At 37.0% G+C, this 24658-nt stretch overlaps 2 protein-coding genes across 3 annotated transcripts in view; one reads left to right on the top strand and one right to left on the bottom strand.

Moving 5' to 3' along the window:
- Nucleotides 1–15573, top strand: part of LOC107654222 (wiskott-Aldrich syndrome protein family member 3-like) — an 18865-nt gene extending 3292 nt beyond the window's left edge. Inside the window, exons 2-9 of one of the 2 annotated variants that reach the window (XM_016441208.1) lie at nucleotides 3014–3182; nucleotides 6574–6708; nucleotides 7042–7195; nucleotides 9190–9307; nucleotides 10839–11020; nucleotides 11103–11357; nucleotides 12974–13284; nucleotides 14940–15573. In XM_016441208.1, the coding sequence (XP_016296694.1) occupies nucleotides 3050–3182; nucleotides 6574–6708; nucleotides 7042–7195; nucleotides 9190–9307; nucleotides 10839–11020; nucleotides 11103–11357; nucleotides 12974–13284; nucleotides 14940–15097 (1446 nt within the window). In that variant the 5' untranslated portion in view covers nucleotides 3014–3049 and the 3' untranslated portion in view covers nucleotides 15098–15573. The remainder of the gene's footprint in view (nucleotides 1–3013; nucleotides 3183–6573; nucleotides 6709–7041; nucleotides 7196–9189; nucleotides 9308–10838; nucleotides 11021–11102; nucleotides 11358–12973; nucleotides 13285–14939) is intronic. The other variant, XM_016441207.1, reaches the window with a different exon arrangement.
- Nucleotides 15574–19729: 4156 nt separating this feature from the next.
- On the bottom strand, nucleotides 19730–21861 carry LOC107654195 (G-protein coupled receptor 12-like). The gene has a single exon (XM_016441163.1). It carries the CDS (start codon nucleotides 21853–21855, stop codon nucleotides 20830–20832), a length of 1026 nt encoding a protein of 341 aa, XP_016296649.1. The 5' UTR covers nucleotides 21856–21861; the 3' UTR covers nucleotides 19730–20829.
- Nucleotides 21862–24658: the final 2797 nt, after the last annotated feature.

Here is a 24658-nt window from a genome sequence, read left to right as displayed (position 1 = left end):
TATATTATATAACATACATATTCATAAACATAAGATTACATTTTATGTTATTATGTCTTTCATAATGTTGCATGTGCTTTTATTTAATGTTTTAGCAAATTTTATAATGCTTTTAGCTGCCTTTCAGCTCCATTTAACACATTTTACCACATTTGATGAAATTCTGCAGATATTCCTACTAAAACATTGTAGAAAAGGTTAAAAAGTCAGCGGATTCTCTCTGAGCCTGGTTTCAGGGAGTAGTCACAAGTTGCATTCATAGTTATGTTTAGATTGTACAAGCAGGATATGAGAGGAAATAAGCGGTTACATAACAGTTACATAACAGTTACTTAAATGTTGTGATTGTGTGCAAATGAAATTGCTTTACACCCCTACTGCATCAGTGTTCTGGCTGTTTGGGATGACAGGAAGTTAGAGATGTGACACCGAGAGTAGCAGGAAGTGGAGAGCTGGGTGTGGAGCTGGAAAACAGGAAGCAGGAAGCAGATAAGATGACCTCTGAGATGCTGTCCCACCATCCCTTTGTTCTTGTCCCTAATCTTTGACTTTCAACCCCCCTTAGCCAATCACGCAGCAGGTGGCCTTTCAGCTGGCCAATCACTGTGGGGGCTATTCTTTCACAGATGGGAGCATTCTGTCATGGCGTCTAGTTGAACCAGATGACATGGCTTAGTTAGGCTACTTATATGAGGGATGAGAAACTTTGCACATGGAAATGCACAACATTTATTTTGTGTGTCATACATAGACATAAAGTAGCAAGCTGTCTTAAAACATATGAGTAAAATATAATATGGAATTATAATATGCAGTAATATTATACCGTATTGGTTTGACTCTTTTGCATGGCAAGCAATATTTTACAACAGTCACACCGTATAGACTGTATTTAACATAAATAACTACACAGAAGACTGTTTAAATTAGTGCTGTCAAATGATTAATCGCGATTAATCGCATCCAAAATAAAGGTTTTTGTTTGCATAATATATGTATGTGTGCTGTGTATATTTATTATTTATATATAAATACACACACATGCATGTATATATTTCAGAAAAATATGTTAAGTTTATATATTAAATATATTTATTTATAATATAAATTATATGAATATAAATAGACATGTAAATACATGTACATATTTTCAAAATATATACTGTATGTGTGTATTTATATATACATAATAAATATACACAGAACACACATATATTATGCAAACAAAAACTTATTTTGGATGCAATTAATCGCGATTCATCATTTGATAGACCTAGTTTAAATTAATTTGCTAACTTATTCATTAAGTTTTGTTATGGTTCTGTTTTTGCAATTCTGTAGCGGTTATTGATTTAATATAATTTTTACATATTTTTAATGATGTAAAGATGTCTCAGACAATATGAGGAAAAATATTAATAAATAATAAGAATAAATAATTAATAAATAATATATGGGGAAACAAAGAAGCTCATACATTCAGCATCATTACTCCATTCTTCAGTGTCACATGATCCTGCAGAAATCATTCTAATATGCTGATGTTTGCTCAAGAAAAAATGTTGAAAACAGTTTTTGCTTAATATGTTTGTGAAAACCTACATTTTATTTCAGGATTCTGGAACAGGATGGTATGATGAATAGAAAGTTCAAATGAACAGAATTTATTTGAAATAGAAATCTCTTGTAGCATTCTAGATGTTATTATTGTCACTTTTTATAAATTGAATGCATTCTTGCAAAAAAAATAAAAATAAATCTTTCTGACCCAAATAAATAAATTTTTATAAATTCTTAGAGACCCCAAACGTTTGAACTGCAGTGTATATAATTCTGAAATGATCATGTTTTGACTAAAGTATTCAGTATGAAATTGAAAATAATGTTCAAAAAACTGCGAAAGCAAATAATTATTAACGTTTAAACAGGAGATTATATAACTCCATAATCAATTAAAATGTTTTATTAAAGCAATAAGCCCCAAAGAAGCCGTGGTTTACAGTGAATTTATAACAGATAAGGGGCGTTGTTAGGTACGATGCGAAGCGGTGTGCCTAAAACCACCTTAGCTGTTATAAATTCACTGTAAACCACGGCTTCACGGGGCTTATTGCTTTTATAAAACGGTTATTCCATATACGTAGTACGGTTTCACAAAATAAAACAGAGCAAATAAAGTGTAATGATATTAATAAAAACAGTATTCTTCCACCAAACAATGTAGTTCCTCAGAATCAGTTGTGGTTGCAACAAAGTGGTTGCCAAGCAACAGACAAACGTAAACAAAGGTGTATGTTTGTAGAGTAATTTACAACAGCTTCGAACGTGGCTCAGCCAATCAGAATCAAGGACCGGAACTATCCATTTTATAATATAGATTTTGTTCATAAAAAATAAAATGTAAGAAGAAAGGAATAATATTGATATGTTTCCTAATTTGCCACACGTCAGGCAAACCAAGTGATATACCTTGAATTCAGTAGACTAATGACTAGAAGTGAGAATGTCATCTGTTTCCTTAAGCAAATGATCAGTTTGCATCTCTTGTTGTCCTTTGATCTACAGCTGGGCAGCTCGGAAGATGAACAGGATTACTTTGACGGTATCTTCTTTTCTTAATGCTTTGTAATCCTTCCAGCCAAGGCTGCTTGTGAAGGGAGTTACAGTCTGCGTTTCTGTTTGTGTTGGAATGGATTGAGCTTCATTTGTGTTGAATGTTAGGTGTGTGATTTCAGAGTCAGAGGTCAGTGTGGGTTTTGACCAGTGTAAGAGGGTTAACCAAAATCCGAGTAACTCAGATCCCTTTTCTTGATCTCCAACTGTCCCAGTTTCATTCGAACGTTCACTCTCTCTCAATGTGTGGGTGTCTGTTATATAATATGAGCTTCATCCAAATACAGCTGAAAACTGAGTAAACATGATAGATGGACCTTGCCTTCATGCCTCAGCAGTAGTCTGTGCACGTGTGTGTGTGTGTGTTTTTAAATACAGTGTTTGTGTTTTGTCTGGGCAGGTAGAGTGCGCTGCGGCTGTATAAGGGACAGCAGTCATGCCGCTGGTGAAGAGAACCATTGAGCCCAGGCACCTGTGCCGCGGGGTGCTACCGGAGGGCATCGGCAGCGAGCTGGAGTGTGTGATGAACAACACACTCTCTGCCATCATACGCCAACTCAGCAGTCTCAGTAAGTTACAGTCACTTTCTTTCTTTAACACACATGTGTTTACCTGGCTAATTTGGGACTTAGTTTTAACTTCTGTTATTGTTGATCGAAGCTAATTAGCATTAGTAAGGACTAATCCTAATCCAAAATTAAATTAGTGCATTACAAAATTAATTTGTGCATTACAGCGACTTTTTTTTAGTGATAATAGTATAGGAATAAACAATTCTTCTGCTAAAGAATTTGTTCATAAACTTAATTTTTGCTGTTTGCAGTAGTAGGCAACTTGCTGTACTAATATGAAGGGCGTGCCTTTATAAGCATTTTTACAATGGCTTCCAGCATGGCTCGTTCTGTCAAAACATTTTATAATACATCTAGCATTCTGGTGTCTGTAAGATCTTTAAAAGTTTTTGAAGGAAGCGCTCACCTAGGCTGCATTTATTTGATCAAAAATATAGTAATAACAATGTGAAATATTATTATAATTTGAAATGACTGTTTTCTATTTCAATATATTTTCAAATGTAGTTTATTTCTGTGAAGCAACTCTGAATTTTAAGCATAAGCATAATTACTCCAGTTTTCAGTGTCACATGATCCTTCAGAAATCATTCTAATATGCTGATTTGCTGCTTAAGAAACAATTATTGTTATTATCAATGTTGAAAATAGTTTTTCTGCTTTTTTTCAAGATTCTTTGATTATTAGTCTGTAATGTAAAAGTCTTTACTGTCACTTTTGATTAATTTTAGCATTCATGCTGAATAAAAACATAAAAATAAATTAATAATAAAAACAAATCCTACTGCTCCTAAATATACCTTAGAAGAGCATAAATATGTTATTTAATGTCTTTGTGAACAATTTTTCTCCCAAAAGGGAGTTTTTTGTTTGTTTGTTTTTTAAGCTAACATTTGGGGACATTTCTCAGTTCTTTTGTCCCAAACATTGTGCTAGATCACTTAGTGGTCAACTCTTTTAGCTGCATTAAAGGGATAGTTCACCCAAAAATGAAAATTCTGATATTAATTACTCACGTCGTTCCAAACCTGTAAGACCTTCGTTCATCTTCAGAACACAAATTAAGATATTTTTGATGAAATCCTCAAATTTCAGACCCTGCATAGACAGCAGTGCAACTGACACGTTCAAGGCCCAGAAAGGTAGTAAGTACATCATTAAAATAGTCCATGTGACATCAGTGGTTCAACCGTAATGTTATGAAGCTCCGAGAATAGCTACTTTTTGTGCACAAAGAATGGTGACCCAGAAGAGAAGAATTGTTGAATAAATTCGTTATTTTTGTTTTCTTTGCATACAAAAAGTATTCTCGTAGCTTCGTAAAATTACGATTGAAACACTGATGTCACATGGACTATTTTAACGATGTCCTTACTACCTTTCTGGGCCTGGGAATGTTTTAGTTTCATTGCTGTCTATGCAGAGTCATATCTTAATAACTAAAATATCTATAGAAAATGTAAAAATCTTGTTGCTTTTACTATACTTCATTACATTACTGTAAAGCATCCATTTCTTATTCATTTTAGACATTTGGTTTGTTTTCCCATTCTGTGTGCACTATAATTTAGTGGTCCAGTAGTAGTAGTATCTTCAGCTCACGATGCTAGAGAGAATCTCCTTAATAATAATTCCTCTTGACTCATGGGACCCTACGTCTGCATTACATAAGACCATTATCTTGAAAACATGTCCTCTGAATGGGCAAGTCTCTCGCTGTGTATCCAGCTACTGATTTATCCATCCATCCGTCCTCTGTTGTTTTTTTCCTTCCACCTGTTCTATAACTCCCCAGCTGACCCCTGAAATCCCCTCAAGTGTCTTTACTGTGCCTCTGTTAGTGGTGTTTAGTGGATGCCTGTAGAAGGAGAGGGCCTTCAGTAGCAGCTGTGTGGATTAAATATAAATGACAGCCCATTGGACTTGAAGGCAGAGCTGTAGACGATGTGTGCGTGTGACAAAAATAGCGTGTGCATGTCTGGAAACATGCTTTTCATGTGTTGGTGGGTGTAGTACTGGAAACGAGTGTAAGTGCGTGATGTGTGGTGTATATATATGTGTGTGTGTGTGTGTGTGTGTGTGTGTGTGTGCGCACTGGGTCATAGGCCAGGAATTTGTAAGGAACAGACACTCTTCCTTCCTATAAATATTTTCCTGTGTGCTTTTGTTTAACACACAGTTATTAATAGCCCCAGTTGAGGTGGTAAAAATTAAGAGTATTCTTTGTGTTTTTCTTTTTAAACGTCTCTCCACCACACTCTGAGAAAATCTGTAAAAAATATGGCCTAAAGTATCATATTAATATAAAGGAGTTTTGTGTCTTGATTTTTTCACAGGTGTTTTACCCTGTATTTTGAATTAGATATTGCGTTATGTTGTGTTTTAGGGTTGAAGGAAATGGCCGTAAACTTAACGGAAAAGGACATTATCCTTTTTTCCATCTATTTTTTTTTCTCAAACAGGCCCAGAATGTAAAAGTAGCTTATTTATATTTCCTGTCCTCAATGTCCTGTCTTTTCTGTATTTTATGTATGTGAAGCCTCAGATTTTAAACATAGAAAAAACTATATTTGAATAATGTAATGTGTAGTGTTAATGAATAATTTAATAATTTACATATATGTAATAATATAATATAGTAATATAATAAATAATACTAATAATAAATAATTCACATAAATATGAATAAAATGACATTTATAATTTATATAATTTAATCAATAACAGGCACTTTATGTAACTTTATTATATTAAATAATAGTTACGTTCAAATTATTATTAGTAAATTATTATAATTAATTATAATTAGTATTTTATATATATATATATGTTTGTGTGTGAGTGTGTGTATATATATATATATATATATATATATATAATATTGTAATTATATTATAATTCGCTATAATTAGTTATCGGGTCATACTAAAATTTGTTAAAATTAGGGTCATATTAAAAAAGTATTTTTACCATGAGTCATTAATTTCTGCTTTCATATACTGTTTTTTTGTTTGACACCTAGACTTTGTTTTTTTTTTTTTTAAATAAGCAAAAACATTATAAACATGTGAACTGTTACATTTTAAAACCAAAATAAATTAAAGAGAGTTAAATAAATGTAAATATTTGTGTGGAAATAATTCAAGTACATGTTTACACAGATTACAGCTGTGCCACTGCTGTCATATCGTGTCCACCACAACACACAATTTTGCTCCTAATAAGGTTTTATTTAAAGTTTGTGTACTTGTTTGCCAAGGTGATAATAGTGTCAATAAAGATGAGCTGAAATATATATTAAATATATTCATATTATATAATATATATTCCCTCTTTTACGTCTTCATCTCTTTTCCTCACTTCACCGTATTCTCCTCTTATTTGAAAGGTAAACATGCTGAAGACATATTCGGAGAGCTCTTCAATGAGGCAAACATGTTCTATTTGCGGGCGAACTCTCTGCAGGATCGGATTGACCGACTTGCCGTCAAGGTCACGCAGCTGGACTCAACGGTTGAGGAGGGTGAGTCTGTTTCTGGGAAACAAGGGCTCAGGGTTATTCCTCAATACACAGTGACCATCGGCATCTCAATTCATCTCAAAAACACATCTCTGAGGTTACATAGCTCCAGTGCGAGATCAATACCACTGTATCCCTCCAAACCCAAAATCTACCAAAAATAAATAATGCACAAATTTCATGCACCCCACATCTTTTTTACGTTCCTCTATTACCCACACCAAAGCGTGCACTCGAATCTCTTTTTTCAATTAAAAGATCAATACTGGAGTTGACTTTACACACTCTGGAGGGCAGGTGTAATCAATCTCTCTCTTTCTCCTTCACCCTGTGCAGTCTCTCTTCAGGACATAAACATGAGGAAGGCTTTTAAAAGCTCTACCATACAGGACCAGCAGGTGGTGTCCAAGAACAGCGTTCCGAACCCGGTGATGGATATGTACAATTTGAGTGATAAACCACCTCCTCTTACTATTCTCTCACCTTACAGGTATGTGTACACACGTTTGGGTCAGATTTTGGGGACCGAATGTGAAAATCACTTATATTGTGGAAATATGTTTATTAAGTTGTTCTAATAAATATGTGACCCTGGACCACAAAACCAGTCATAAGGGTCAATTTGAAGAAATTGAGATTTATACATCATCTGAAAGCTGAATAAATAACGCTTTCCATTGATGTATGGTTTGTTAGGGTAGGACAATATTTGGCTGAGATACAACTATTTGAAAATCTGGAATCTGAGGGTGCAAAATAATCCAAATACTGAGCAAATCGCCTTTAAAGTTGTCCAAATGAAGTTCTTAGCAATGCATATTACTAATCAAAAATTAGGTTTTGATATATTTACAGTAGGAAATTTACAAAATATCTTCATGGAACATGATCTTTACTTAATATCCTAATGATTTTTGGCATAAAAGAAAAATCAATAATTTTGACCCATACAATGTTTTTTTGACTATTGCTACAAATATATCCCAGCGACTTAAGACTGGTTTTGTAGTCCAGGGTCACATATTACTAAATAATTGAACATACATTCATTTACATTCAAACTCTGCTCAAATGTTTTTTTGTAGATAACATCAGCCTTTGGTGTTCAGTCAGTATTTAAAAAAATGTATAAACAAGTTTTTAACTATATTGAATTTGTTTCATTTGTAGTTTATTATTTTTATAGGCCAATTTACACCTTGCCGACACATGCAGACAAACGGCAACAACAGACACATTCATCGGGTTTTGTCAGGTTTTGTTACCCCTAATCTGCCATTGGTCAACGATAGTTTTCACCAAACTAAACATGTTTATTCACCATTTGTCATGTCAAGAACTGTCTGAGAAGTGAAGTACTGTGATCTTTTGGCTGTCAGTTTAAATTGGCCTATAATTCACATTTATGATTTTATAAACTTGTAATTTAGAACTTATAATTTATGTAATTAACTTACATTGATAGCATTTTTTTTATTCATTTCATTTTCATTTTTCATTTCATTTCATTTGACTTTGTTAATGTTTTTTTATTTTTTATTTTGTATTTAAAATGACTATAAATAATAATAATAATAATAATAATAACGACAACATTATAATACAGTTTATTATTCATTCAATCTTTATGAATTGTAATTATCTAAAAGTTTTGCATTCAATATTTGCATATTAAATTGTTATTGGTCTTTCTCATCTGTGTAATCATATATAGCCAGCTGTGTTTATTCCAAACGAAGTAATGAGTAATACAGCATTTCATTTAATCCCTAAAACCAAAGCTAAAACTCACACATTATTCTTTTACTGCCTTGACAGATTAGACTGGTCAGAAAATACCATACCAGAAATAAATTACGTATTAATGCTTTCCCAAAATATTAATAGGTATTAGAAGTACGTATAAAAATTTGACCCATTTACATGAACATAGATGAATGTACGGAAGTATTTTCTTCTGAAGTCTCTTTAAGGAATATAGAGCAGTGATGAATACTTAAAGCTGGCAGATGTAGTTCATGTGAGCGCTAGTTCTCAAGGTAGAGAATATGGGCCACTCATGAATACTTAAACAGATCTAATGCAGAATGTGTGGAGCAAATATTTCAAGGGACAGCGGCTGCGCTCTGACTCAGCTTTTTTCTGTCTGTTCGGCTGAATGCGGTTTACAAAGTTGTTGGCGATTTTGCATAAATGATTAATGGCCAATTAATAGCACTTTTGGAAAATCAGGCGGTCAGAAAAGATGCACCAAGATGCTTTTAAAATCCTTTTCTCATCTGAAGAGGTCCATAAAAGCAATCCAGCAACCAGCTCTCTGAATAGGAACGGTTACATAAATGCATCTGGAACCAAATTTACCACGCTCTTTGTTTTATTGAGAGATTAATTGAGAACAATTATTTACAATAGCTTTGAATAACAAAAATCAATCACGAATATTATTATTATTATTTATTTATTTGTTTATTTTTGTTGTCCTAGAGATGATGATAAAGAAGGGCTGAAGTTCTACACTGACCCCTCCTACTTTTTTGACCTGTGGAAGGAGAAGATGCTACAGGACACAGAAGACAAGAGGAAAGAGAAGAGACGACAAAAGGTTGAAAACCTTTTCTTTCTTTCTCTCTTTTTCCCCACCTACACTAACGCTCAAAAGTTTGGGGTCAGTATTTTTTTTTTAAAGGGGTCATCGGATGCCCATTTTACACAAGTTGACATGATTCTTTAGGGTCTTAATGAAAAGTCTATAACATACTTTGGTTAAAATTTCTAAATGGTAGTGTAAAACAACAGCCTTTTTACCGTCAAAATCAGCTCTGTTTACAGCGAGCCGTTTCTATGCTGATGCTAATGAGCTCTGCTGACCCCGTCCCTCTCTTCCGTGGGGTGACGAGCAGTTTTCTGAGAGACTGTTAACTTTAGCCGCATTCGTTGTGGAACTTGCTAACTAGCACATTATTAGGAAAGGCAATTTGCAAAAGATTCATAAAAAAACCTTATACTCACTTCTTCTGGAGGTGAAGCTGGATCACGAATGATTCGCACGAACATAAACGCATTTAGGTAGATTGGCGGTCACATTCCCTTTAAAATCAAAAATAAGCCACTGCGTCTTTAGTGGCTCTGATGTCGGGAGTAAATGATGACTGCTGTGTTCATTATTACATCCAATAACTGTACACCTCAAACGCTTAGGTGACATTTGGCATCGAAACAATGGCGGACTGTTGATAGCTCACTCAGGGCGGGTCTGTGATAAAACGTCAATGTCAATCAACAATCGTGGGATTGTCACTCTGCCAAGAATCTGAGAACAGCTTGATCTGAGACACTGCTTATGTTATGATTTATTGGGATTTAAAAAAAAAAAAACACTGGCTGGATTTTTATCATTAGACACATTTCAGTTCAAACAGCATGTAAAAGTGAATTTTGCATCCGATGACCCCTTTAAAGAAATGAATACTTTTATTTAGCAAGGATGCATTTAAATGATTAAAAGTGACACTAAAGACATTTATTATGTTACAAAAAATATATAAAACAAATGGTGTTCTTTTGAACTTCTATTCATCGAAGAATCAAAGAAAGCATTAAGCAGCACAACTGTTTTCAGCATTAACATTAATAAGAAATATTTCTTGAGCACCAAATAAGCATATTAGAATGATTTCTGTAGGATCATGTCACACTAATGGCTGCTGAAAATGCAGCTTTGCCTTCACAGGAATAAAATAAATTTTTAAATGTATTTAAATAGGAAACAGCTAATTCAAATTGTAATAGTATTTCACAACATTACTGTTTTTACAGTATTTTTTTTTTATCAAACATATGCAGCCTTGATGAGCATAAGAGACTTTCTTTAAAAAAATATAAAACAAATCTTACCAACCCCAAACTTACTGGTACTGTATGGTGAAATCAAACTGTGTACTGTATGGTGTATCTTTTGTCAAACCTCGCACTCCACATAAATGTATATTAAATATCAAATATGTTCTGACTAGCTGTGATTGTGTCCCATTATGCAGCATTTTGCTGAACCTAGTTATACATAGTATAACAGTCATTCATGAGGTGATATGTGATAGTTAAACATCTCTCTGTCACTTGATACTTTGTGACAGGAGCAGAGGCGATGTGTGGATGGCACACTGCAGAGAGAGGTGAAGAAGGTGCGTAAAGCGAGAAACCGCAGGCAGGAATGGAGCATGATGGCCTTCGATAAGGAACTGAGACCTGACCATCGACATTCCCACACTGTGCACAGAGGAGGCTCCACGGAGGGCCCCATGTCCCCAGAGCACAGGTAACACAGCCTACATGCACTTAAATACACACATATAATTCATCTGATTAGTTTCATCTAATCAACTTCATAATTCATGCAGGTCTCACGGTGATCATGCAGATCATGGTTATCTCTCCATGGCCAATCATGCTGGCCATGCGCACACTTACTCAGGGCCTCCGCCCAGTATGGCGGCCCTGTCAGCTCATAGCCACATGAGCATGGAGCAGGATTACCGGGGAGGGTCTATGGCTTACCGTTCTGGCACATTGGGTCGTCCGCACCAGGCTCCGCCCCCTCCACCAGCATCAAACACCGTTAATGGCTCTGTGACCCTCCCACCTGTCGACTACAGGTTTGTTATTTTTATTTAGATTAATCGATTAGTTGTAAACCAACTTGGTTGTTTCGAAAACATGCTCAAGTAAGTTCTGTAATGTCTATCAGATTTTTTTAGAGATTTACAAACATGATTGTTGGATCACACTTGGTTGACTTGTCATGAGATATGTCATAAAAATGTTTCTCTATACCAGGGGGGTTTAAACCACAGGGGTGGTAGGGGGTCCATGGAAAATTTGAGAGAACATTTTTTATAAGGTGTATTTTTAGGGTTGTGAAAATTAATGTGTGAACATATGAAGATATTTATTTATTTATCAAATTTGGTAATATTACTGTTACACTATATTAATTTCTAATGACTTTTCAGAAATGATGAGATATAATTTTTCAAAATTAATCAGAATTATTTTAAATATTATAATACAATATTTTATAAAATATTGCATGTAGTTTAGAAAAATAAAAATTTTAAATATGTAAATATAAATTAATATAATTATATAAATTATATAAATATAATAATATATAATCTAATAAAGATATGTTGTCAAATGTAAAGTAATATTTTCAGTAATATTTTATCAAATAAAATATTCAATATAAATATTTCAATATAAAAGCCAATTATTTTCTTTTGTTAATATGTTCTCTATAATAAAACAATATTATAAAAAATGAAAACAATTTTAGAAATTATATGATAAAAGATGCAATTGTTTTTTTTATTAATATATATTTTTTTTTCATTTGAGTTTTAAAGTTGTATTCGTTTTGTTGTGTTTTTGACCATTTTGAGTAGCTTTTGTTTTTTATATATATATGCCTATATAGTTGTTATTAATTTTTATTTAATTTTTTGTTATTTTTGTACATGAAGTTAAACTAAATGAGAAATGTTGCCTTGGCAACTAGCTTAAAAAGTTTTTACATTTATTTTATTTCAGTTGACGTTAACAAAACGTGTTAATGAAATGGTTTTTATTTCAGTTTTAGTTTTAGTTAACTATAGTAAGTCAACATTTGAAGTGGATCAAAAAGTTCATCAAAGTTGTCCTAAGACAAGAACGCTTTTAGGTTTTAAGACAACTTTGATGAAAGGTTTTGATCCACTTCAAATGTTGACTAGTGTGGAATAACCCTGCCTTGGTATCAGAAAGTCTGAAACCCCCTGCTCTATATTACACATGCAAATAGTACACATGCAAATTCTGCCATCTAATGGTCAACATGTTTGTGACATGCAGTCGCTCCCTCATTACTCTGCTATACATTTAATTTATACAGTAGTCAACATTTGAAGTGGATCAAAAAGTTCATCAAAGTTGTCCTAAGACAAGAACGCTTTTAGGTTTTAAGACAACTTTGATGAAAGGTTTTGATCCACTTCAAATGTTGACTAGTGTGGAATAACCCTGCCTTGGTATCAGAAAGTCTGAAACCCCCTGCTCTATATTACACATGCAAATAGTACACATGCAAATTCTGCCATCTAATGGTCAACATGTTTGTGACATGCAGTCATGATTTTGCTCTGCAGGTTTACCTTTTACTTTTGAATTTATATAGCACCAGTTTATGCTGAATGACATGAAAAAGCATGATTTCATTTCCTTCCTCTCTTGACAGTGTTGATTACATGAATTCTGGGCCACTGCCTCCACCACCAGCTGTTATCCCATCAGCACAAACTGCTTTTGCTATGCCGCCCATGGGACTGGTCCTGCCTCCAGGCCATCTAGGACCAATGGGAGCAGTCGCTGGCTATGCCCCATCCGTTCCACCTACCTCTGGACCAATGGCTGCCCCTCCTCCACCAGTAGCCCCACCCCCTCCCCCCAGTGCAGCCCAATCCATCACTCCCAAACGGCCCTCTGTGCCTAATGAGGCCCAGCCCACGAACGATGCCCGTAGCGACCTGCTCGCAGCTATAAGAATGGGTATGTAATGTGTTTAGGTTATGAACATAAGCATTTCACTTATTAAACATAAACATCTTGTTCTTGATCATGGGTAGATGATCATCACCAGACTCTTGGTCTTATCCTTTGAAATGCTTTTCCCAGCCTTTGCAGGCTGCCAACTCCAACTGTTGCTTGTTTTGGGGAGTTTCTGCCTTAAGTCTCCTCTTCAGCTGGTGAAATTCATGTTCAATCGGATTTAAATCTGGAGATTGATTTGGGAAATCTAAGACTACATTTCTTTGCCCTGACAAACTCCTTGACTGAACTGGCAGGGTGTTTTGGGTCATTGTCCTGATACAATATGAAGGGCTTTCTGATGAGGCTGGTTACCTCCACCATGCTTTACAGATGAGGTTGTATGCTTGGGATCATTTGCAGTTCACTTTTTCTCCACACTTTTGCTTTCCCATCACTTAAATAAAGGTTAATCATTGTCTCATCTGTCCATAAAACTCTGTTCCAAAACTCTACTGGCTTTTGCAAACTCTAATCTTGCCTTTCCATTTTTGGTGCTGGTTAGAGGTTTGCATTTTGCTGTGTAGCCTCTGTAATTCTGTGTCAAAGTCTCCTGTGGACAGTAGATTGTCAGAGCATCACCCCAGCTTTCTGGAGGTTGTTGGTGATTTTACAGACACATATTTTAGGGTTCATTTTCACAGCTTTTATGATTTGTCTGTCATCAACTGATCAGGTCATTGTTGGCTGCTGATGTCTCCGGTGGTCTCCAAACTCTTGATTTCTCCATGCCCTTTGTTTTTGCTGTAGCTCTAATTGACTTCCTCTTTTCTTTTAGCAGCCAAATTGCTTGCTTTTCTCTCAGAGTCAGCTCCCTTGTCTTTATCCTGGTTTGTGTGTGTCATCATCGATTGCAAGACTCAGAATGCGGAAGCAATGGATATAACTGATACGACACATTCCCTGCTTTTAATATCTGAAGAATTAATGCAGCAGGACACAGCTTATCACTCAGAAAGATCTGTGAGGCAACTGTTCCAATACTTATGCTCACATCAGATAGTGGGATGAACTCTAAAAGTGCTGATATTCTTAGTGGGTAAAACATTTACGTGTTGAAACGGCTAATAATAAAATGTGACATTCTGTAGTTTTGTCTCATATTCATCTTTTAATCATACTTACAGTTGTCTTGACTCCACAGCAAACAGAGCAATTTTGTCTATATATATATTCTTTGCTGACAGAATTTCTTTAAAAAAAAAATGAAACTGACTCTGAACTTTTAACAACTTTTGAAGTGTTTTCTATAAATTGCAGCAGTGCATAATGCATCATATCGTGAAAAAGATGAACAATCAATGCATGAATCAAATTCTGACAATTTCTGTTTTCCACGCATCCTTTTCTTATTATATCCCAGCATGTGGGCAGAAACAAATCATATAGAACAGTGAAATCGCTCCCTGTAACATTGTTCTCCTCCTACACTCAACTACAGTATCCTCCAGGAGACAGATCATGTGAGCTCCACTGACTCATTTGCATTAAGTTAAACAACAAACTTTGTTGAATTGCCGGAGACGCCCACATTGCATCACATACCCCCACTATTGTTCATCTCTCATTGAAAATTAATGAGTTGTTAAACGTGTTTATGTTTGTTTGTACTGCAGGCATCCAGCTGAAAAAAGTTCAAGAGCAGCAGGAACAGCAGGCGAAACGCAAGCCGGTGGGCAATGACGTCGCAACTATCTTGTCTCGCCGCATCGCTGTGGAATACAGTGACTCTGAAGATGAATCTGAGCTTGAGGACAATGACTGGTCTGACTAAAACAATACTAATGCACAAAATTCACAGACACTTAATCTCTAATTCACCTGCGAACGTTAACGTTGCATTTCCCATACACACAATGATCTTGTACAGTATGTATTTTAATAAAGGCACGATAGGCCGTCTGTATTATGAAATACTAAAATAGTCAGTCTTTTCCCGTATGATGCTTTTTCCATTTTTCTAATGCTTTTTAATGCAACACTTGTTAATAAATGATATGGACATACTGTATTTAGTGAATAGCAAGTCGAACTACAGATAAATTAAGCATGTTGAGGTCAGATGTTTCTGCATGAAAGTTTCGATGTATGTTGAGAAACACTGAGGTCAGTAATTATATTTGTGTGAACTGACTCAAGGAATTTGATTAACTACCTGAAATGTGTTCGCTCAGTGATGTCTGGTTTCTGCGTGCGTGTGGCAGTAGCGACAATAAAAATCCGACGAATTACATTAAACCGCTCTCCGAGTGTCTTCGTCATGGAATCAGGACAGTTTTGATTCCGAGACTCATGTCTCTATGGAAACAGTACAGCTGAGACTGGGAATCGCCATGGCAACAGTGGATTTGAGGCAGTCGGCCAATTGATGTGCAAGTGTGAATAAACCCAGGCGAGGATATTTTTAATGCACAGCACATTCTTTTTAATACAAAATTAACAAGATCGCTCAGTTCATTAAACTAACCAAAGAAATAAAAGTATACAACCAACATCTTGGAAAAATATACAACACGTTAACACAATGTCTTACAAGGTTAATTAGTGCATGTTGATTATAATTCTTATAATATTGTTTTGCAGATAAGTAATTTGTTGTGCCTTTTCTTATCAAAAAAATAAAGTGCATTTCACAGTTAAAACTATGCATACGTGTACACAAGATGCTGAAACCGATGCACCCGACTGCCCCTCGGATTGTTCAAGATTTCGATTCTAGTTACTAAATAAAGTACAGAACGAGTCTGAATCTTAGTGTAAATGTATAAAGTTTCCACACAAGACATCAATTTTCAAAGACATTTTTTTTCAGCTCTTCAAATAAACCAGAATCGGAGGCAGACTCCTATCCGAGCCCTTTTTCGCCCTTCAGTTTGACATTTTCAAGCTCTTACATTGGATTACAGAGTACCATCATCTACAGTTGGATACAAGTCTATTTAAATCAAAGATTCAGTCGCCAAATGTCCATCTGCATGTGGAAAATCCATCAGAGACCAGGCACAAAGCATGATAACATCATTTTACAAAGCTCTTTTCAAAAACAGAAGGAGATATGATGTTTTAGGCAGAGGCCTAACCCTCAAAAGTCACCGCGATAATCCCTCTGTCATTTCTGACCAAACGGCTGTGCATCTAGCATTAACCCTCTCAATCAGCTGTAGACAAGCATGCCCAGGCAATAGGAGACACTGGAATGTGGCTCAAGGTTAACTGTTTCAGAATGGAGCATTGCAGGAATGATGTATTTTTGTAGGCCTTAACCGGAAATAAGGGTTTAGCATTTCTGGTTTGATCATCCTGAAGTCAATGTTTTTTGGTTTTTGGTTAAATGTCTGAAATAAGGTCTGTGGTTAACACAAGCTCAAGATATTTCACGCTTTATTCTGCAAAATAAAATACATCAATATAACCCCCTTGTGATGTTTTAAAGCTTTTAAAGTATTGAAAAACCTAGTTGCTAACAAGTAGCTAAACGGGACTTTCAGTGCACATTAAAGAAACTGTATGCATGTTTGTTGTTGTTTTTGACTTTGAAAAGTCCGTTTCAAAATCCTTCTAAAACGTCAAACATCTGTTCTAGGAATATATTTAGAGGAGCTGGTACGAAATTCCGCGAAAAGGGTGGCTTGCTTTCGGACAGCAACAAATGCACGTGTACTGCCAGCTACTGTTATTACCACATATATATTTATGACAGTGAATTCCACTCACTTAACTGTAGGGGGCTCCAAAGTCGCAAAAATACATACAGTTGCTTTAAAGGACATCACGCCAAACAGGTAAACTCATCTACTCTAGTTCTCTTTTAGTTCGCCTAAAATGGTGTATAATCGCGCTCTTGCAAACTATTCTACTCTAGTCTCTACTCAGGGCAGCCCTACATTTAATATTTTGACAAATGAAAACAAGGCTGAGGGGCTAAAGTAGGGCGTTCAGTGGATTGTACTGTTGTCAACATACCGTCTGTTCAGCTGACGAAACATCTTTCCGAAAAAAAACCCCGTAATAAAACAGTTGTAGATGTTGTGAGCTGTGAAAATTAGGTGGTCTAGGACCTTTATACAGTACGTGCCATTGTAAAGACTGTAAGTCTATCTCTCACAGCCTTGTTTTCCGCGTTAAATTCAACATGGCGTCTACCCAGCAAACACAGAACGTTCCCCTAATAATGTTCCCATATGGGGAACCAAATAAGAACGTTCTGGGAAAGTTCTCTTAACCTAAAGGGAACGTTTTATTTACATAAAGAAAACTTTCCTGGCTAACCAACAGAGACCATTACAATATCTGTTCTGGGAACCAGAAACTAATGTTACCAGAACGTTCTGGGAACCAAAAAATGTTAACTAGGTAACCTGTTTATGTTCATCTTTTTACTTCTGGTGATTGTATTTAGGCTTAAATTCATTTGTGAAGATTATTATGATGATTCTCAGGATTTTTGTCGGTCACAGAGCTTATTTTCTGCAATAATCCAAAAGCCACTGGAAAAATCCTATTGGTATTTGTCAGTGGAAACCAGGGTGATGCTAACTTTCGGATTACAAAAATATGTCATCACCACATCACTCTATGACATCAGGTGAGAGTTGCCATCATGCCTCCTTAAAGTCGCATGCCTTATTTACAGGATCAAGACGATCGGCCATAGTAACGATAAGAATGTCGATACATTCAGAAAAGACCGTACAGCGCATCAGAATACAAAATAAAATCTCAGGAATTCCGAAAGAATCCAGACTGAGGGGGAAAAATAGAGACTTTCGATGAATATAGCAAAATAAGTTATTCCTCAAAGATCAGACGAGGCCTGCAACAGACCAATCATCGCCTCCATGCTAAGCCCTATTAAAACTCGCAAACCTGCTCCCTACTGCTCATGTGCTGTTTCAGTGGAATCGTATTGAGGTCACTCAGGCAAAAAGGTCACGAGGGTGTGTCCGACCCGCAGGCACGATGTAAAGAGGGTGCAATGGGAAGACTGGTAGCCACTCTAGCCCATGCAGGTCTGAGGGGAATATACATAATTATCCCCAACTACATAATTGTCCCTGGAGAGACGAACATATATGCATGCGTTCACACGTACACGCACACACACGGCCATGCACCGACAGTCACGCCTTACACATCACGTTCCTCACACATTATAAACATCTCTAAAGTTTGCAAAAGCAAATGCATACGGCAGAGTAGGTCACATTGAGTGTACAGAGAGATTTCATTCATAGTTAGATATCCTAAATGACCACAGGCAGGGCACAGTCACTTTCTGGACGAGAGAACATGAGGCTGTGAGATTATGGATGTGTTTACAGGGATTGGGACATCTGTCCAGTTTCTGTTTTTTTTTGTTTTTTTCTCTAATCCCAAATTCACTAATATCATTTGGATGATGTTGAAATAAATACAGTTGTCAGTCGTTCTTGGAATCCACTCGTATTTTCATGGTGGGTTTGTTGGTTTTGCTTGGGCACGGCTGTTATTGCTGCCAGAGTATTGCTATAATTTGATGAAACGCTTGGTCCGTAGTTATTGCTCGCTGATGGATTCTGCCACAGCACTGAATTGGATAGTGGTTGGTTGGCATTTGGAGGGCGTAAGGTAAAAAGCAGGGGTGAACTTCAGCTCATAATAGTAGCATGACTCCAGCTTCAGTTGTGATGAAAGTACGGGAAGATAGATTTCATAATAACATTCTCCCTCATCTGACATTTGCCAGGTCTGAGAGGCCAGCTGTTCTCCTCATTATAATTGTGTTGTGTGGACCGTTTGAGGAGATTCACCAGTTTACTAACAATCAAGTTAAATGTAAATCTACGGAAGGCTCATCTGAGAGTGTAAGTGTAGCTTGGCTGGCACATCTTTGAACAGTTTCATCATTTTAGAATATTATTTATCATGGGTGAATCTCATAAAATCTTGTCCAGGCCATATTTCACCCCAAAATCAAAAGAAAAAATGTACTTTGCATAAAGACAATGAAGCATATTATTTTGGGATTATTTAATTTTGGCCTTCCATGATAGATAAGTCAATTTTTACACCCTAACCTAATGAATCCATTAATTATAATAAAACTAATATTATATAATTACATAATTATATAACCAATTATATATGTATTATATAACATTATACGTAATATATACTATATAATTCATAAAATATATTTCAGATATCTTTCCCATATATGTGTTGAATGTCATCTCTTATTATTAGCCATGTTTAAAACGGCTGAAACAGTGTTCTGCTCCTTAATATTTTTGTGGGAGTTGTTATACATTTTTCAGGGTTGTTTTGTTTTTGGGGGGGGGAGGCTTTTTTTATGATTTTATAAATCATTTGAATTGTATTTGTGAAAATAATGTCAAAGTGCAATTAATTTTTTCTTTTGATTTTGGTTTGAAAAGCTTTACTCGCGTTGTTTCAAACAAAATACCTCTAATTAATATATCTCAATGTCATGCCCAAATCATCATTCTTTGCAAATGCAATACATGTAAATTTCGTGCTATGAACTACCATTGTGACAGCTATCCCATATCCAGTAGTAATTACCAGTTGAACATAAAAAACGGAGCAGTGCTCTATTCAGAGCGACAATGACAATGCAAATTAAAAGCAAATCAATAGAAAATACATTCGGTTCCATCCTTCATGTCGCTGCATATAAACAAACCTCTTATTCTCAGCCACTTAATGCACGTTTTGTACTCAACAATTCTTTGAAGTGAGCCTCTATTCATAGGGGGCTGTTTAAATGAATATACATACACTTTCTCCTAGTCGCTTTCATCCCGCATTTATGGAAGAGAATGCAGAGACAGTTCGACTTACGTTCTAAACCAAAATAAAGGCATCGATGGGTTCGGTTATTTATAGAGTGGTTCTCATTCTGAGATTGTAGTTAGCTCTTCGTGGTTTTCTGCTTTGGAGGACATTTTACATTCTGCCACGCTTGGGTTGAGATTTAAATCAAACAGAAGAGAGAGTGTGCCTGTCTCTCTCTCTCATGTGCATGCCTTCTCCAGGTCGGTATCTTCGGAGGACGCAAGGCACGGATCACCGAGCGCTATTTTTAGCACACCGTGGTTACTTAACGTTCAGCGCACGTTCTTGAATGCAGCAACAGCAGGACGAGATGAATGAGCTTCAGGATCCAGTCAAGAGGACTGCCTCGTGCTGCCCCTCATCTTCCTTCTCCCTCCACAGCCCGTGCAACAGGGGGGCTGTCGCTGTGGCCAAGCCAAAACAAGCACAAAAATACAAAGGCATATATATATATACAAGATATTTACAGCTGCCTGCCACACAGCATCCGTTTCCGCCCCTTTTTTTCTTGGAAAGGGTGTGGCAGCTGGTCGAATTGGGATCAGGCAAAGATTTTGTGGCAGTGGTTGTCACATAACAATTAGGGGAAGACATAAATGGGTGACGCGCACGCCCCTTCTCGTCCCAGGGATTGGGGGAATCTCTGGCCTGTGTAATTCCCTAGGCACATCAGACGTCGCTGGGGGTCCGTGCCCGCTGGGTCACGCTGGCAGGGATACATCCGCAGCACACCAGCCACAACGCTTTCTGGATCTCTTGATTGCGGAAGGCGTAAATTACGGGGTTGATCACCGAGTTGTAGGTGGCGGGAACCAGGGTGGCATACGTGTAAAGGCGCGGGTACGTATAATCGGCAATGAGCGAGTAAACTGTAAACGGCATCCAGCAAGCTGCGAATGTGCCCAGAATGATCGCCAGGGTGGATACGCCTTTCCGCGTCGTGACGTAGTGAGGACTTGCAGCTAAAAAGTGGTGTTGTAGGGCGATTTGGTGCGCATGTCGCATGACGATTTTACAAATCTGCACGTAGAGCTGAAGCATGAGGCCGAACAGTAGAAGGAAGGAGATGGACAGAACGGCTACGTTGTTTTTTGTTAGGGGCCAAATCACGCTGCAGTTCGCCTCCTGGCCCAAGCAGTTCACACCGGTAACCGGCAGCAAACCCAAACATAACGAAACTCCCCATAGAAGCACCAGCATGGTGTATGTGAACGTGGCCGTTCGCTCTGAGTTGTAGGTGAGGGCGTAGTATAGCGACAGGTAGCGGTCGATGGTAATAGCTAGCAGGCTAAAAACAGATGCTGAGAAGGATGCCACCACCAGACCTACAGTCAGCAGCTGTGCCGAGTCAGATCTTAGCAGGTAAGCGAAGGTAAAGTGCAGGACTAACCCTAAACCAGCCAATAAGTCGGCTAGAGCTAGGCTGCCGATCAGCAAAAACATTGGGGCGCGCAGTGCCGGGTTCTGCCAGATGACCAAAACCACCAAGGCATTCTCGCAGGCTATAAGGGTGCCGGATGAACACAGCACGATGTCCCATGGGTTTACCAACAGCTCAGCAGGCGGCCTCGCCGGCAAGACAACCGCAGGTGGGTATGTTCCGACAGTGATGTTTTCTATGCTTCCTGCGCCGCTGCTGCCCCAGGTGGGTTCTTGAGCCAGCCAGCTGGGAGAAACTGGCACCTCTTCACTCATTCTGCCTCCCCTAAATTGGCGCAAACAGAAAAACATAATGAGGTGTATAGAAACAGAAAAAAGACAAAACAATATAATCCACTACTTTTGATCCCCCCAAAAAAGTAATAGTCAACTATACATTTTGTGTGTGTGTGTGTGTGTATGTTTATGTGGTTTATGAGGACACAAATTTGTTTAATGACATGAGTATGACATAGGTATTACAACATGAAGGTGATTTATGAGGATACTTTATGTCCCTGTAATTCAAAAGGCTTATACATTTTTTTTTTTGTTGAAAATCTAAAAATGTCTAAAATCTAAAAAAGTTTCCTGTGAGGGGTAGGTTTAGGTGTGGGGTTGGTGTAGGGCGATAGAAAATACAGTTTGTACAGTATAAAAACCTTACACTTGTAAAACTACCACGTGTAAAACATTACACTTATGGAGAGTCCCCGTAAACCATAAAAAACAACTTGTGTGTGTGTTTAAGGGATAGTTCAACCAAAACGGAAAATTCTATGATCATTTACTCACGCTTGTGTCATTCCATTTCCAAACCTGTATGACTCACTTTCTTCTGTAGAACACAAAAGAAGAAATTTGGAAGAATGTTGGTAACCAATTTTGGTTCCCATTGACTCCCATTGTAAGTTTTGTCCATATGGAAATCAATGGGAACTGAAACTTTTTGATTAATATTATTTCTATCTTTCTATCTTTTTATGTTTTACAAAAGAAAGAGTCATACAGGTTATTAAATAACTACAAAATAAATGTCTTTGTTTTAAAACAAAAATACTATAAATATAATGCCTTAAGCATAATGCACTATTTCTCAGTAGATAAAATGATTAATACTTTTTACTTTTTCAGCGTTTTACTGCAAAATTAAATATTAGGATAACCAATGGGGCTAACCAATAATGGGTCTTTATTTAGAATTTTTGCAAAATTTTTATAGTGCATGCAATGGTAATTAAACACAAAAAAAAACATCAGATCATCCATTGTAAAAGAAATGAGTGGAAAATTAGCCATTAATAATTATAACAAAAGCCATTGTTCCCTACAATTATGCATTCCTTCTCTGTTAGTCTCTTAAAACTCATTGTTCTTTTGTGCAGAACAAAGAATCAAATTAAGATATATTAAAGACACATTTACTTGTATTCAGTGGATATAGGAACCTGCTATTATAATTTTGAATCATAGCCTACAGTACAATGGTGGAGAATCAGAAAGGAAGGGAGGGCCCTGATGAGTGCTGATATTAAATAAAGGCGGGTTCCACTGCTTATAAAAGCGCCCCTGCATCAGCATCCTTTCATCTATCAGACATGGACTCTTAAAGCACATCTTCACTGCAAGCAGCTGGATGCAAGCATTAATGCCTCTCAGTCCTTTTAGCTTTATAATAATGCTTAAGTTTTTGCTCTGTAAAAATCATTTATGTGTTGTAAAATGCAAAGCAGACTGATTTCAAATATACCCGGTCCCCATTCACTCCCCATCTGGAGGCTTCCCTACCTTGTCTTTTGGAGGAGAGGCGCCTGTTTAAATGTTTTTGCGTCCTTCTAGCCTTGCCATGGAATTCAATGGCAGGGCTGTTCGCAAGTGCAGCGCCGCGCGGACGGATGGAGGAGTCTGATGCCGGATCGGAGGATCGTCACAGCCAGCAGCGGTAGCGGCTCTTCGCCGTCTGCTCGAGTATCGCCACCGACTGCGGCTGTGCGAGGCGCGGGGAGGGGTGAGCTTTCCTTCAGAGCAGAAGGTCCCTTCACCTATTTATCTGCTGCTCGGAAACTGAACGACGCGACTGTTTGTTGTAATGAGCATGTTCGTGAACACATAGCTAAATAAAAATACAGTAACGTATTTTATATTTAAAAAAATAATTTTTCATTTTTTCTAAATTCATCATCATCACGGATGCCTTTTTGGCCAGTCCTCAACACCGAGGCTGCAACTCAATCTTGTGGCATTTTGTTACTATTTTACGTTTTGGCGAATTGCTGGTTATTGTTGTGAATTCGTAAAATCTCATTCGTATGTTTCCTACGATCACTTACGCCACAATTTAGTGTTTACATGCACGTTCTTAAGCCGATTATGCTTAATAAGGCGAAAACGCACTTGGTCATGTAAACGCGGTAACCCGTTTTCTTTTATCGGAGTAAGGTCATAAACGGCGCAAGCATAAACCGATCGCAACAGGTAGTTTTTTGCCTCTTACTCCGATTTCGCACGGCATGTAAACGCAATAACCCGCAATAACCCAGGAACGCATCTTTAGTGCAGATTTAAACGCATCTAGACCGAGCAAACGTCTTGCAGTAAAGAAAGAACCCAGCAAGCAATAGCCGTCATTTCAACTTCTCGGTTAAGTATAGACCCGATATAGTCCGGCTATATGTAACCCACTTCTAGCCCAAACAATGTTGCCAGATTGGAAATGTCTGTACCAGAAGCTCAAAATTATCGTATTTGGAAGAAAATTATTGTACACGAGTCAAACGTACAGAATACAGCTATTTATCTAAACCAACAACTTTTTGACACGACCTGCAAATTACCACAATAGATAACGTTAACTATGCTTACCGTTTTTACATTGGACGCCAGCAGTGCGACAAAATATTATAGAAACCATTATAATCAGTGACTATTTGCACTGGATGCGACACGACACATCCCTGACAGTAAACTGATGCCTCGTTCTATTTATGACTATTAAAATTAGGGATGCATTGATACCGATACTGGTATCAGGCCCGATACTGAGCTCCTGTAGGCCTACTCGTACTCGTACTCGTTAAAA

The sequence above is a fragment of the Sinocyclocheilus anshuiensis genome, unplaced genomic scaffold, assembly GCF_001515605.1.
Source record: "Sinocyclocheilus anshuiensis isolate Anshui unplaced genomic scaffold, SAMN03320099.WGS_v1.1 scaffold655, whole genome shotgun sequence".
NCBI classification, from domain to species: Eukaryota; Metazoa; Chordata; class Actinopteri; order Cypriniformes; family Cyprinidae; genus Sinocyclocheilus; species Sinocyclocheilus anshuiensis.
The sequence above is the reverse complement of the archived record's forward strand: the minus strand, read 5'-3'. Positions and strand labels throughout refer to the sequence as shown.